The 15586-nt window shown below is 46.6% G+C and overlaps 1 protein-coding gene across 10 annotated transcripts in view; it reads right to left on the minus strand.

Moving 5' to 3' along the window:
• Window positions 1-15586, minus strand: part of slmapa (sarcolemma associated protein a) — a 383477-nt gene that overhangs the window by 28788 nt on the left and 339103 nt on the right. For all 10 annotated transcript variants that reach the window (XM_072472425.1, XM_072472423.1, XM_072472424.1 and 7 more), the window contains 2 exons: window positions 3443-3560; window positions 2056-2227 (listed from right to left, as the gene is read on the minus strand). In XM_072472425.1, the coding sequence (XP_072328526.1) occupies window positions 2056-2227; window positions 3443-3560 (290 nt within the window). The remainder of the gene's footprint in view (window positions 1-2055; window positions 2228-3442; window positions 3561-15586) is intronic.

Genomic DNA, 15586 nt, shown 5'->3' on the forward strand with positions numbered 1-15586 from the left:
AACTTTGAAAGATTTTAACTAACGTAACTGCAATTTCTATACCTATTTATTTTATCATCCTGGAATGACACCCTCATGTCCTGGAGATTTGGTAACCTTAAGGTCTAATTTTCTTTGCTTGAAAAAAATGTTGGTTTACACATTAGCAGTTCAACCCAGTTTACTCTGGTCGATTTACTTTCCATCCTGTTGAAGCTTGCCTTAGTCAAATTTAAAATCACAAGTTTGTGACTTTTCCTTCTCCCTCTGAACCCAATGCCAAATTCAATCATATTATGGCCACAGCTGCAAAAGATCCTCCCTTGCTGTCAGATTGTTGGATAATTCTGGTTTGTTCATCATTAAATCTTGTCAGATCGAAGACATGGACAAAACATCTTGAAAATCATTGCATTTACTGCTTCAGCTGTACTACTTCTTTCAGTCAAAGTGAAAATTAAAATCTCCCATCAGATCTGATCTTTTTCTTAGAAAGTATATTTTATTCCAACTTAAACAATAGCAACAAAACCACATTCCCACAAAACAAAGTTAACAGTTTGTACATTTTCCCCCTTTTAATCCTCCCCCGGCAATGACCAGCTCCTCAAATATCGTCATGAACGGTCTCCACCGTACCTCAAAGCCCTCTTCTGACTCCCTGAAGGCAAACTTAATCTTTTCCAACTGGAGAAACTCATTCAGGTCCCCTAGCCAGGCTGCAACGCCTGGTGGCGTGTCTGACCTCCAACTCAAAAGAATCCATCGCCGGGCAATCAGAGAGGCGAAGGCTGCGGCATCAGCCCCCTTCCCCTCCAGGAGCTCCGCCACCTTCGAAACCCCAAAGATCGCGACCATGAGGTCCTGCTTCTCCTCGGCCCCTACAATCCTCGATAAGGTCCCAAACACCGCCTCCCAAAAGCTCTCCAACTTCTCGCAACCCCAAAACATATGAACATGATTAGATGACCCCGCCTACACTTCTCACATCCATCCATTACCCCTGGGAAGAACCCACTCATCAGATCCTGAGTCACATGTACACCACTTTAAATTGAATCAAGCTCATTCTAGAGCAGGTGGAAGTTGAGTTCACTCGCTTCATCGCCTCACACCAGAGACCCCATCCCATCTCCCTCTCCAATGCCCCCTTCCCCTTAATCCTATCCACTAGTGCCTTACTCTGCTCTCACAATCACCCGTCCATGTTCCAGATCCTGCTCTCCCCACCTCATCTGGGAGCAGCAATTTCTCCAGCAGCGTTTACTCCGGTAGTTGAGGGAACGTCGGCAGCTCCTTTCGCGCGGACCCGCACCTGCCAGTACCCAAACGCATTCCCCCTCGGTAACCCAAACCTCTCCTGAAGCTCATCTGACCCAGCGAATTCCCCTCCAAGAACATATCCCTGACCCGCTCCAATCCCTCCACCGCTTAAACTTCTCATCCACCACTCCTATCCTAAACCTGTGGTTCCAATACAGTGGCATCAACACTGACATTTGGTCCAATTTAAAGTGCCTACTCAGCTAATTCCAAATCTCAATAGTCGACTCCACCACCAGACTCCTGTATACATTCTCAGTGCTGACGGCAACGGGGCAGTTACCAGGGCCCTCAAACCTGAGCCCTTACAGGACTCCTCCTCTTCTCCCCCCCTTCTCCGTATTAGCTGTCCAATAATAGTGCATCAGGTTTGGAAGCGCCAACCCCCCCCCCCCACCGGCAGAGCCCTCTTCACCCTCAGTACAAATCAGATTCTTTTTGCTCTTTACCAATGCTCATAATGTTTCCACTGCCTGATCACCCTCATTTAAATCCATTCTATCTATGGTGATAATTATGTTCGATCAATATTGCTCTCCAATCGTTTCCCAATCTCTTTGTCATTTTGGAGATCAGGCATTTTTGGACGAGTATGGCATTAGGCTCTATCATTTCTAAAGATCATGTAGCCTGGATTATTTAGTTCTCCTCACCCAATAACTAGACCACTGAGATGCACCTCTGGAATTCTGAGAATACACATTTTTAAAAAACATTGTCGATAATGCAGTTCTTCCCTATAAGCCACATTACCTGTTTCTGAAATTTCTGAGTCTCATTCTCAGCATGTGCAAGTTTTACTCTTAGTCCATTTGTCTCCTGTAGGCATTGCTCCTTCAACGTTCCAACCTCAACTTCCAGTGCTTTGCGAGAAACTTCCAGTCCACTGACATCTTTTGTCAACTTAACACTCTGTTGCTGAGCACTGTAACAATAATCATAGGCTTTTTTCCTCATTCATTTCCAAAATAACCCCGATATAATTAAAGTATAATCCACTTACAAGATAAAAAGGGTGAATATCAACTTAAACTGTTAAACATGCTTTTCAGAACTTTCCACAATAGCAATCCATAGAATCATAAGAGGTTTACAGCACAATAGACAATTGGATCAATTATGCCCATGTCAGCAATTTGCTGGAGCAATTCAAAACAAATCTGACTCCACTGCTTTCTCCCATAGACAGTACATCTTCTCCTGCTTTAAATACTTACCAATGATCCATTAAAAGATGCAATGATCTCTGCCACGAGGAGTAAATTAAGAAAATCCTAAAGAATCTCCTATTTTATCTAAAATACAGGTTGTAAGTCAACCATTGCAGTGGGCAGGGCAGGTTTCCAAGAAAGGCAACAAAGTGGTGGGATGCAAGACCACATAAAAATACCTTCCAAAACAAACTCCACTTCACCCAGCCCTGTTCCCTCATCAAATACACAAACTTATCTGAATATCTCCACAGGTGACTGACTGGTATTTAATAACTCATGCCTCAGCCTAAACAAGCAGTTGGAATACATGGCACAGAACAATATTCTGTGATGAATTCTGCCAGTGTTTGACTATCTCTCAATAAACACATATTTCATGTTCAGAAGAAACTGACAGAATATTCTATTTAGTCAGTCTTCCCATTTCTAGCATTCCATTACTTAAGAATGCTGGGAGGCTATAACTGCTGGCAATGCCACTATATAATTAGACAATAGACGTTGTATGCAGGAATTTTGGGGGGTTAACTATTCCAAGCATATTTTTTCCAAGACTCGTGAAGATACACCCCAACTCCCCCAGACAGCATGGCTAAGACTGGGGGTGTAATTGTAACTGAAACATAGTATTTTAATACTTGAATGTGCTTCATCTCAGCAAATGCAAGACACGTTCGGAAAATAACTTTTAACAAGAGTACTAGTTTAAAAACATTGAATATCACATTTCTTAATGAAGTGTTTAGGATGTGCTGAGCACATGACCTGAATTCAGCTGTTTGTGGGAAATAATCTCAGGATTTTTAGCAAGTCAATATAGAAAAACTATCTTTAGAGCTAACTTGGATTAGAAATGGAGACACCAAAAATACAAGCGCAGATTTATAAACAGCAAAAATAAATAAGCAGCAATTGTCGGAACTTGCCATCGGAGTTCTTCCTTAAACCACTGCAGTTTTTCGGTCAGAATAACTTTCTCTTGTCGAAGAGAATCACAATCATTCTTTAGTCCATTGCTTTGCTTTTGCAATTCATCCAGTTTTCCTACAAGAAGCAAAATTGAAAAGATCCAAATAGGGTGGCAGTAATACTAAATTCAATGTTAATACATGTGTTCGGTAAAAGAGAATCTGCATTTCTCCAGTTAGGTCTGCAAATTCTATCATTTTAATTTTCTTTACAATAAAATACATTGTTCAAGATTATTTTAAGATACAAGCAATTATTTTATCATATGGGAGAAGAAATATCACACTATAAATCCAGAAGAAAACTAGTGCTATATTTAAATTGGTTGCTGTATTTGTCTAGATAACAGCCGCTAAATTTGAAAAGTAATTTGTTGCCAGTGGAGTGCTTTGGGACATCTGAGGATGTGAAAGGCACTATATTAATGCATCTTCTTTCTTCTTTTCACTAATTCTTTCTCATGGTACTCATGACATAGAAAAATGACATTTGTAATACATTAACTTCAGCGATAACAATGTCTCCGTAAAACAATCAAACTCCGCTCTGAATGTGAACTTCCGATCAGTATCATAAACTTGTGCATTTCTTCCTGCCTGTTAATGACCATTTTTGTCACAATCCAGATCTCAAAAAATATCAGATATCAATGTTGTAAAAAACGCCACTTCTTTGATTTGGATTTATTTCTGGACCCGCCAATAATTTACAAATGAATATATGGACCTAATCCTAATATCAAGATGAGAGTAAATATGTTTGCGATGTAAAATACATTTTTACAAACAAGACATGCATGCACAGTTAACTAATCACGACTGCACTGACTACATGCTTCCAATTGAACAGGATGTTCTCTGGGAGTGATGTCATGACTTTTTGGTAGAGGGAGTCAAAACAAAAAATAAACACTAAAAAGCCTTGTGGGACAATGCTTTCAGTTGCAGGAAAAGAAATTGTTAACACAAATTGGTCCACTGTGTTATTCAACTGAAATCTTGGCCAGAGAGAAAACTTAAGTCGCCAGTCCAAAAACAAAAAAATACATTTTTCATTAAACAATTAGATTTCATAACTAGATTTATAAAAATCTATTACACTAAAAAAAAAGGAAAATGAGCATCCCTCATTGCACAAGTATTTTGGCAAGAATCTGATGATCTAAACTTTCTCATACTGATTCTCATATGCATGATTCAGATTATGGCTTTCGGGCAGGTTCCCTCCCATCCTGTAATGTCTGTTGAATGACACAACCATCCAAATCTGCAACTGTGCCAATTTTGACAAGGCCTTAAATGGTAAACTCTAACATAATAAACTCTGGATCAACAAACAATTAACTATAGGGGTTGAAATGATAGAAATTTATTCTCAAAGTCATGTTCCACATTGGCCATGAACTATTAACGAAGTCATACATTTCATTACACAGTTTATTTCTTAACATGGTAATTTTTCTCCAACTTTGTAAACTATTTCAATATATTGAGGAATGAAATGAATGGGTAGTTTACCGGCTGTCAAGGCGTTTGCTCACATTATTATTTTTATTTATTTATTTATTTTAATTATAAATTTAGCGTACCCAATTCATTTTTTTCAATTAAGGGGCAATTTAGCGTGGCAAATCCACCTACCTTGCACATCTTTGGGTTGTGGGAGAATGTGCAAACTGCACACGGACAGTGACTCAGAGACGGGTTCGAACCTGGGACCTCGGCGCCGTAAGGCAGCAATGTTATCCACTGTGCTACCCTGCTGCCCTGCTCACATTATTATTAAAGAAATACTGCATTATGCATGATGGTTTCTCTGTTCTTTCTCAAAGTGCCATAACCACAATTATAGGACATCTCCTCTGCACTAGTTGGGATGTAATAGGACTCATTTTAACTCCCAGTGAACTGGATGGTAGCTCCACATATGAGCGTTTTTTGGAGGCCCAAAAGATTTTAACTGATGGGCCTAATTTGAGTGCTGCCAGTTCAAGTAGAAAACTTTTTATCATAGCACAGATCTTAGCCATTTTACACAGGAAAAACATGTAACATAAAGCAGTCCAATTTCCCCAGTGACAATTATACTTCAGCTCTTATCTATACTTGACAAATTTGTTGCAAACCAATTATGGTGCTTTGTAGTTTTATGGCTATAACGTTGCCGTCCCACTTTACAAGGATGGTCCCTGCGGAACAAATTGTTGCCACAGAAAGCATAATTACCAAATTGTGCAAGTACTTCTACAGCAAAGACATACTTTCGTAAATGACAGAAATACAGTCTGGTTTATGTCCAGTACATTTCCGTTTCTGGGTCGTATTAAATAGTTGCCACTCAACCCTCTATTTCATTTTCTGTGCCAAACCCAATCAGATTAGAGATGACTCAGTTGCTTTATCCATAAGCCAATACTGAAACAAAAGCAGAAAATTCTGGAAAATCTCAGTAGATCAGATAGCATCTGTGGAGACTGAAGGGGGCTAACATTTTGAGTCTGGATGACCCTTTGTCAAAACTAATACTGATATTTTGGTCCCAAAGCAGACATCGGACTCCAGAACTGATTATTTTTATTCATTCTCGTGCATTAAAGTGCTATTCATAGGTTATATATAATATATATTTCTACACACACAGATTGAAGAATATACTAACCCATGTACAGAAATCAAAAATTTCAGTAATAATTGTCCTCCTATATTAAAATTATTCTAAAAAGCACTGAAAAATCTAGTTAATGAGTAAAGAATCTTCTTGTGCATTCTAAATGAATATACATACCATTGTGTAAAGTTGTGGGTTCCATTGCCATTTCATGATTTGAACACATAATCTAGGTTGTCACTTCAGTGCAGAGTGAGGGTGTTGTCTTTCAGATCAGAGGTTAATGTCAAGAACCCCTCTGCAAATTCAGGTCAACAGAGAAAATTCCATGGCACTATTTGAAGTTGTGCAATTGAAATGTCCTGGTTGACATTTAGGTTTTAGCCAACACCACCAAAATAGTTAGCCTAACTAATCATTTATCGCCTTAATTTGCGCAGATGAAGGTTGCTGGTGTTTGCCTGTATAATGAATTGTGGCCAGCACGGTAGCACAGTGGTTAGCATTGTTGCTTCAAAGCGCCAGGCACCCGGGTTCGATTCCTGGCTTGGGTCACTGTCTGTGCGGAGTTTGCACGTTCTCGCCTTTTCTGAGTTGGTTTCCTCCGGGTGCTCCGGTTTCCTCCCACAAGTCCTGAAAGACGTGCTTGTTAGGTGAATTGGACATTCTGAATTCTCCCTCCATGTACATGAACAGGCGCCGGAGTGTGGCGACTGGGGGATTTTCACAGTAACCTCATTGCAATGTTAATGTAAGCCTAATCGTGACAATAATAAAGATTATTATAACACTGACAAAATCACAAAAAGTACTTTTATTGTCAATAAGTGCTCAAGATATTTTGAGGTCAGAAATCCCAGAGGGGGTCAAAATGTAATAAGTAAAGCATAGCGAGAGTATGAAGAAAGACTGGCAACTAACACAAAAACGGAAATCCAAAGGTCTTTCCTTTTTCTTGGAAAACATTTTACGGAGGCATTTATAATTTAAACATTTTAAACAAGAGAGATCCAACACAAACAAAACCCCGCAATAACATACCCAACTCCCCTCAGCCCTAAACCCTAACTACCCATACATTAGATTCCCTGCCCCTGTTCGTCACTTCCATGCGTCCCCCCACCCCGCTGACGGTGAATTCTCCTTGATGAATACGATGAACGGCTGCCACCTCCGAGCGAACCCCTGTAATGAACCCCTTAAAGTAAACTTAATTTCCTCTAAACTAAGAAGCCCTGCCATGTCACTGACCCAAACCCCTGACTTTGGAGGCTCCGAGTCCCTCCAACCCAGCAAAACCCGTCGCCGAGCCACCAGGGCGGCAAAGGCCAAAACGTAGGCTCTCTCGCCCCCTGAGCTCCCGGATCTTCCGAGACTCCAAATATTGCCATCTCCTTCCTCCTCGGTCTCCCAAACCTCCACGGATCGACCCCCCCATGCACTCCATGAACCCCCGGAGCTTCTTTGCCATAGCCGAGACCTTCCCAGACCTAGAACTCGACGGGATCAGCATTGGATCCAGGACCGTATTGAGATCTCCCCCATAATCAGTCGATGTGAATCTAGGTCCGGGATCTTCCCCAGTACTTGTCTAACAAACTCAACATTATCCCAGTTCTTGGCATATATATTTACCAGTGCCACCGAAATTCCCTCCAGCTTCCCACTAACCATAACATATCTACCCCCCAGGTCCGTTTCTATATATATATATATTTTTTTTTAATTAAATATTTTATTGAAAATTTTTGGTCAACCAACACAGTACATTGTGCATCCTTTACACAATATTATAACAACACAAATAACAATGACCTATTTTATAAACAAAAAATGAATAAATAATAACTAACAAAAATGAAAACTAGCCCTAATTGGCAACTGCCTTGTCACAAGTAACACTCTCCAAAAATATAATTTAACAGTCCAATATATAATTATCTGTAGCAACGACCTATACATACTATACAGTATATATTAACAACCCTGAGAGTCCTTCTGGTTCCTCCTCCCCCCTTCCCCCCCCCCCCCCCCTCCGATCCTGGGCTGCTGCTGCTGCCTTCTTTTTTCCATTCCGTCTATCTTTCTGCGAGGTATTCGACGAACGGTTGCCACTGCCTGGTGAACCCTTGAGCCGACCCCCTTAGGACGAACTTAATCCGCTCTAGCTTTATAAACCCCGCCATGTCATTTATCCAGGTCTCCACCCCCGGGGGCTTGGCTTCTTTCCACATTAGCAATATCCTGCGCCGGGCTACTAGGGACGCAAAGGCCAAAACATCGGCCTCTCTCGCCTCCTGCACTCCCGGCTCTTGTGCAACCCCAAATATAGTCAACCCCCAGCTTGGTTCGACCCGGACTCCTACTACTTTTGAAAGCACCTTTGTCACCCCCATCCAAAACCCCTGTAGTGCCGGGCATGACCAAAACATATGGGTATGATTCGCTGGGCTTCTCGAGCACCTCGCACACCTATCCTCCACCCCAAAAAATTTACTGAGCCGTGCTCCAGTCATATGCGCCCTGTGTAATACCTTAAACTGAATCAGGCTTAGCCTGGCACACGAGGACGACGAGTTTACCCTGCTTAGGGCATCTGCCCACAGCCCCTCCTCGATCTCCTCCCCCAGCTCTTCTTCCCATTTCCCTTTTAGTTCATCTACCATAGTCTCCCCTTCGTCCCTCATTTCCCTATATATATCTGACACCTTACCATCCCCCACCCATGTCTTTGAGATCACTCTGTCCTGCACCTCTTGTGTCGGGAGCTGTGGGAATTCCCTCACCTGTTGCCTCGCAAAAGCCCTCAGTTGCATATACCTGAATGCATTCCCTTGGGGCAACCCATATTTCTCGGTCAGCGCTCCCAGACTCGCGAACTTCCCATCCACAAACAGATCTTTCAGTTGCGTTATTCCTGCTCTTTGCCACATTCCATATCCCTCATCCATTCCCCCCGGGGGAAACCTATGATTGTTTCTTATCGGGGACCCCCCCCCCCAAGGCTCCAGTCTTTCCCCTATGCCGTCTCCACTGTCCCCAAATCTTCAGTGTAGCCACCACCACCGGGCTTGTGGTGTAGTTCCTCGGTGAGAACGGCAATGGGGCTGTCACCATAGCCTGTAGGCTAGTCCCCCTACAGGACGCCCTCTCTAATCTCTTCCACGCCGCTCCCTCCTCCTCTCCCATCCACTTACTCACCATTGAAATATTAGCGGCCCAATAATACTCACTTAGGCTCGGTAGTGCCAGCCCCCCCCTATCCCTGCTACGCTGTAAGAATCCCTTCCTCACTCTCGGGGTCTTCCCGGCCCACACAAAACCCATGATGCTCTTTTCAATCCTTTTAAAAAAAGCCTTCGTGATCACCACCGGGAGGCACTGAAACACAAAGAGGAATCTCGGGAGGACCACCATCTTAACCGCCTGCACCCTCCCTGCCAGTGACAGGGATACCATATCCCATCTCTTGAAATCCTCCTCCATCTGTTCCACCAACCGCGTTAAATTTAACCTATGCAATGTGCCCCAATTCTTAGCTATCTGGATCCCCAGGTAACGAAAGTCTCTTGTTACCTTCCTCAACGGTAGGTCCTCTATTTCTCTACTCTGCTCCCCTGGATGCACCACAAACAACTCACTTTTCCCCATGTTCAATTTATACCCTGAAAAATCCGCAAACTCCCCAAGTATCCGCATTATTTCTGGCATCCCCTCCGCCGGGTCTGCCACGTATAGTAGCAAATCGTCCGCATACAAAGATACCCGGTGTTCTTCTCCTCCCCCAAGTACTCCCCTCCACTTCTTGGAACCCCTCAACGCTATCGCCAGGGGCTCAATCGCCAGTGCAAACAATAATGGGGACAGAGGGCATCCCTGCCTTGTCCCATAATGGAGCCGAAAATATGCAGATCCCCTTCCATTCGTGACCACGCTCGCCACTGGGGCCCTATACAACAGCTGCACCCATCTAACATACCCCTCTCCAAAACCAAATCTCTTCAACACCTCCCACAAATAATCCCACTCCACTCTATCAAATGCTTTCTCGGCATCCATCGCCACTACTATCTCCGTTTCTCCCTCTGGTGGGGCCATCATCATTACCCCTAACAACCTCCGTATATTCGTGTTCAGCTGTCTCCCCTTCACAAACCCAGTTTGGTCCTCGTGGACCACCCCCGGGACACATTCCTCTATTCTCATTGCCATTACCTTGGCCAGGATCTTGGCATCTACATTTAGGAGGGAAATAGGTCTATAGGACCCGCATTGTAGCTGGTCCTTTTCCTTCTTTAAGAGAAGCGATATCGTTGCTTCAGACATAGTCGGGGGCAGTTGTCCCCTTTCCTTTGCCTCATTAAAGGTCCTCGTCAGTACCGGGGCGAGCAAGTCCACATATTTTCTATAGAATTCGACTGGGAATCCATCCGGTCCCGGGGCCTTTCCCGCCTGCATGCTCCTAATTCCTTTCACCACTTCTTCTACCTCGATCTGTGCTCCCAGTCCCACCCTTTCCTGCTCTTCCACCTTGGGAAATTCCAGCCGATCCAAGAAGCCCATCATTCTCTCCCTCCCATCCGGGGGTTGAGCTTCATATAATTTTTTATAAAATGTCTTGAACACTCCATTCACTCTCTCCGCTCCCCGCTCCATCTCTCCTTCCTCATCCCTCACTCCCCCTATTTCCCTCGCTGCTCCCCTTTTCCTCAATTGGTGTGCCAGCAACCTGCTCGCCTTCTCCCCATATTCGTACTGTACACCCTGTGCCTTCCTCCATTGTGCCTCTGCAGTGCCCGTAGTCAGCAAGTCAAATTCTACATGTAGCCTTTGCCTCTCCCTGTACAGTCCCTCCTCTGGTGCTTCCGCATATTGTCTGTCCACCCTCAAAAGTTCTTGCAGCAACCGCTCCCGTTCCTTACTCTCCTGCTTCCCTTTATGTGCCCTTATTGATATCAGCTCCCCTCTAACCACCGCCTTCAACGCCTCCCAGACCACTCCCACCTGGACCTCCCCATTATCATTGAGTTCCAAGTACTTTTCAATGCACCCCCTCACCCTTAGACACACCCCCTCATCTGCCATTAGTCCCATGTCCATTCTCCAGGGTGGGCGCCCTCCTGTTTCCTCCCCTATCTCCAAGTCCACCCAGTGTGGAGCGTGATCCGAAATGGCTATAGCCGTATACTCCGTTCCCCTCACCTTCGGGATCAATGCCCTACCCAGCACAAAAAAGTCTATTCGCGAGTAGACTTTATGGACATAGGAGAAAAACGAGAACTCCTTACTCCTAGGTCTGCTAAATCTCCACGGGTCTACACCTCCCATCTGCTCCATAAAATCTTTAAGTACCTTGGCTGCTGCCGGCCTCCTTCCAGTCCTGGACTTCGACCTATCCAGCCCTGGTTCCAACACCGTATTAAAATCTCCCCCCATTATCAGCTTTCCCATCTCTAGGTCCGGAATGCGTCCTAGCATCCGCCTCATAAAATTGGCATCATCCCAGTTCGGGGCATATACGTTTACCAAAACCACCGTCTCCCCCTGTAGTTTGCCACTCACCATCACGTATCTGCCCCCGTTATCCACCACTATAGTCTTTGCCTCGAACATTACCCGCTTCCCCACTAATATAGCCACCCCCCTGTTTTTCGCATCTAGCCCCGAATGGAACACCTGCCCCACCCATCCTTTGCGTAGCCTAACCTGGTCTATCAGTTTCAGGTGCGTTTCCTGTAACATAACCACATCTGCCTTAAGTTTCTTAAGGTGTGCGAGTACCCGTGCCCTCTTTATCGGCCCGTTCAGCCCTCTCACATTCCACGTGATCAGCCGAGTTGGGGGGCTTCCTACCCCCCCCCCCCCCCCCCCCCCCCCTTGTCGATTAGCCATCACCTTTTTCCAGCTCCTCACCCGGTTCCCACGCAGCTGTATCTCCCCCAGGCGGTGCCCCCCCGCCCATCCTCCCCCATACCAGCTCCCCCCTCTCCCCAGCAGCAGCAAACCAGTAATTCCCCCCTCCCACCCCCCCCCGCTAGCGTAATTACTCCCCCCATGTTGCTCCCAGAAGTCAGCAAACTCTGGCCGACCTCGGCTTCCCCCCGTGACCTCGGCTCGCACCGTGCGACGCCCCCTCCTTCCTGCTTCTCTATTCCCGCCATGATTATCATAGCGCGGGAACCGCGCTTCTCCCTTGGCCCCGCCCCCAATGGCCAACGCCCCATCTCCTCCACCTCCCCTCCTCCCCCCATCACCACCTGTGGGAGAGAGAAAAGTTACCACATCGCAGGATTAGTACATAAAACTCCTCTTTCCCCCCTTTTTAACCCCCCTCTTTGCCCCCCACATTCGCCCCACCACTTTGTTCAAACGTTCTTTTTAATAACCCACTCATTCCAGTTTTTCTTCCACAATAAAAGTCCACGCTTCATCCGCCATCTCAAAGTAGTGGTGCCTCCCTCGATATGTGACCCACAGTCTTGCCGGTTGCAGCATTCCAAATTTTATCTTCTTTTTATGAAGCACCGCCTTGGCCCGATTAAAGCTCGCCCTCCTTCTCGCCACCTCCGCACTCCAGTCTTGATAAACGCGGATCACCGCGTTCTCCCATTTACTGCTCCGAGTTTTCTTCGCCCATCTAAGGACCATTTCTCTATCCTTAAAACGGAGGAATCTCACCACTATGGCTCTGGGAATTTCTCCTGCTCTCGGTCCTCGCGCCATCACTCGGTATGCTCCCTCCACCTCCAACGGACCCGCCGGGGCCTCCGCTCCCATTAACGAGTGCAGCATCGTGCTCACATATGCCCCGACGTCCGCTCCCTCCACACCTTCAGGAAGACCAAGAATCCTCAGGTTGTTCCTCCTTGCGTTGTTTTCCAGTGCCTCCAACCTTTCCACACATCGTTTCTGATGTGCCTCCTGCGTCTCCGTCTTCACCACCAGGCCCTGTATGTCGTCCTCATTCTCGGCTGCCTTTGCCTTCACGACCCGAAGCTCCCGCTCCTGGGTCTTTTGTTCCTCCTTTAGCCCTTCGATCGCCTGTAGTATCGGGGCCAACAGCTCTTTCTTCATTTCCTTTTTGATCTCTTCCACACAGCATTTCAAGAACTCTTGTTGTTCAGGGCCCCATGTTAAACTGCCACCTTCCGACGCCATCTTGGTTTTTGCTTGCCTTCCTTGCTGCTGTTCTAAAGGATCCACTGCAATCCGGCCACTTTCTCCTCCTTTTTCCATCCGTATCCAGGGGGGATACCCTTCTGGTTTACCACACAGTGTTTTTAGCCGTCAAAATTGCCGTTGGGGCTCCTATCAAGAGCCCAAAAGTCCGTTTCACCGGGAGCTGCCGAAACGTGCGACTCAGCTGGTCATCGCCGCACCCGGAAGCCGTCCGTTTCTATATTAACCACCTCGAATGCCACCCGCTTATTCACCAAGATCGCCAATCCCCCTCGTTTTAAAGTCTAACCCTGAATGGAACACCTGTCCAACCCATCCCTTCCTTAACCTAATCATTTCCCCACCTTCAGATGTGTCTCCTGCAACATAGCCATGTCCGCCTTCAGTTGCCTCAAGTGCGCAAACACACGGGCCCTTTTGACTGGCCCATTCAGTCCCCGAACGTTCCAGCCTGGTTGGGGGGCACCTCGCCCACCTCCCCAGCCGATCAACCATAACCTCTCCTAGGCCTGTCTGCGGCCCATGCCCCGCACCTCCCCAGGCCCGCCCTCGGGCAACTACCGTCATCAACCCTCCTCTTCCCCCACTTTGAAAGTCCTCTCCCCGTCAGCAGTATGAATCCCCCCCACCCAACCCCTCCACTCCCACTCCCCGTCCCATCCTGCCCCCCCTACACATCAATCTTCAGCTCACCCCCCACTTTGCTTCCGTGAACTAACCCACCCAACTAGCCAGTCCATTCTTCTTCATGAAGTCCACTCCGTCGAGACAAAGTACAACTCCCGGCCCCCATTAGTCACCCATAGGCGAGCCAGGTACAGCAAACCAAACTTAACACCCTTATTGTACAGGGCCGACTTGATCTTATTAAAGCTCGCACTCCTCTTTGCGAGCTCTGCTCCCAGGTCTTGGTACACCCGAATCTCGACGCCTTCCCAAGTGCATCGTCTGCTCGGCCCACCTCATAATATGTTCCTTGTCCAGGAACCGATGCAATCGTACCACCATCGCCCTCGGCGTCTCACCCCCTCTGGGGTTTTGCGCATCAGTGCCCTGTGGGCCCGATTCACCTCCAGCGGACTGTCAAACGCACCTTCCCCAAGCAGCTTCTCAATCATCTTCCCAACATACGCACCCGCATCCGATCCTTCGATTCCCTCCGGCAGACCCACGATCCGGATGTTCTGCCTCCGAGAACGGTTCTCCAGGTCCTCCACTTTCTCCAACAGTCGCTTCTGCTGGTCACGCATCAGCCCAATCTCTGCTGCCATCGAGATGGACTGTTCCTCATGCTCCCCTGCCAGCTCCTCCAACCTCTGGATCGCTTGGCCCTGGGCTGCCAATCTCGTCTTCATGCAGTCAACCACCGTCTTGATCGAGTCCACCGCCTGGGCCAGGTCCTCCGAACTTTCCTTCCGCTGTTGGGTGAACTTTTCATTCAGGAAGCTCACCAACTGGTCCATCGACCACTGAGCTGGCAGGACCAGACCCTGCCCCTCCGCGTGCGCTGTCCGTTCCTCACTCGCCTCAACCAACTGGTTCGCTTTTTTTACGGGCACTTCTGGACCGCAGCTCCATAAACTAGGGGTCACTCTCTTCTAATCTCACTTCTGTACCTTTTCCTACAAAATTCCTGCAGCAAACCGGCATAAAGGCCACAAAAAGACCACCATGAGCGGGAGCTGCCAAATATGCGACCACTCACTCCATGACCGCCACCGGAAGTCCCCAAAGGTCTTTTCTATATGCATATAAATAGTATAAGGGTGGTAAAAGGAGTCCGGCTGACTAGAGACCATAGAGGAGATTTACACCTGGAAGGCATGGCTGAGGTACTAAATGAGCACTTTCTGCCCATCTATCCTTACAATAAATATGTCAAAGTCAGAGTGAAGAGGAGGTAGTTAGTTAGGATACATGGAAGGATTTAAAAAGGCTGGTTGGACATCCGGTGGTGGCTATGAAGGAGTAAGTCGCGCATTTGGTGACTCCCGCTCTGGTCGAACTTTTGGGCCTTTTCTCCCTGATTTCCTACCGGACTTGAATTGTAAAATTGTGTCAGAGGCAATTGTGTACTGAATTCCCACATCGGTGCATGGAGAGAAGGACTAGAAGTGCTCGTAAAGACAGAAAGAGAAAGGCAGAGAAGGCTTGGGCTGAAGCAAGAGACAGCATGGCGGAAGACCAGACCTCTGGTTTGTCGACCGAGCGGTCAACGGAGCAGCTGATGCAAGTTATTCAGGAAGGCTTTGCTAAGCAGAAACGGGACTGCTTGGACCCGATAAAAGAGTAAATTGAGCGGCTGGAACTTAGAT

Source organism: Scyliorhinus torazame, chromosome 13 (genome assembly GCF_047496885.1).
Source record: "Scyliorhinus torazame isolate Kashiwa2021f chromosome 13, sScyTor2.1, whole genome shotgun sequence".
Classification (NCBI taxonomy): Eukaryota; Metazoa; Chordata; class Chondrichthyes; order Carcharhiniformes; family Scyliorhinidae; genus Scyliorhinus; species Scyliorhinus torazame.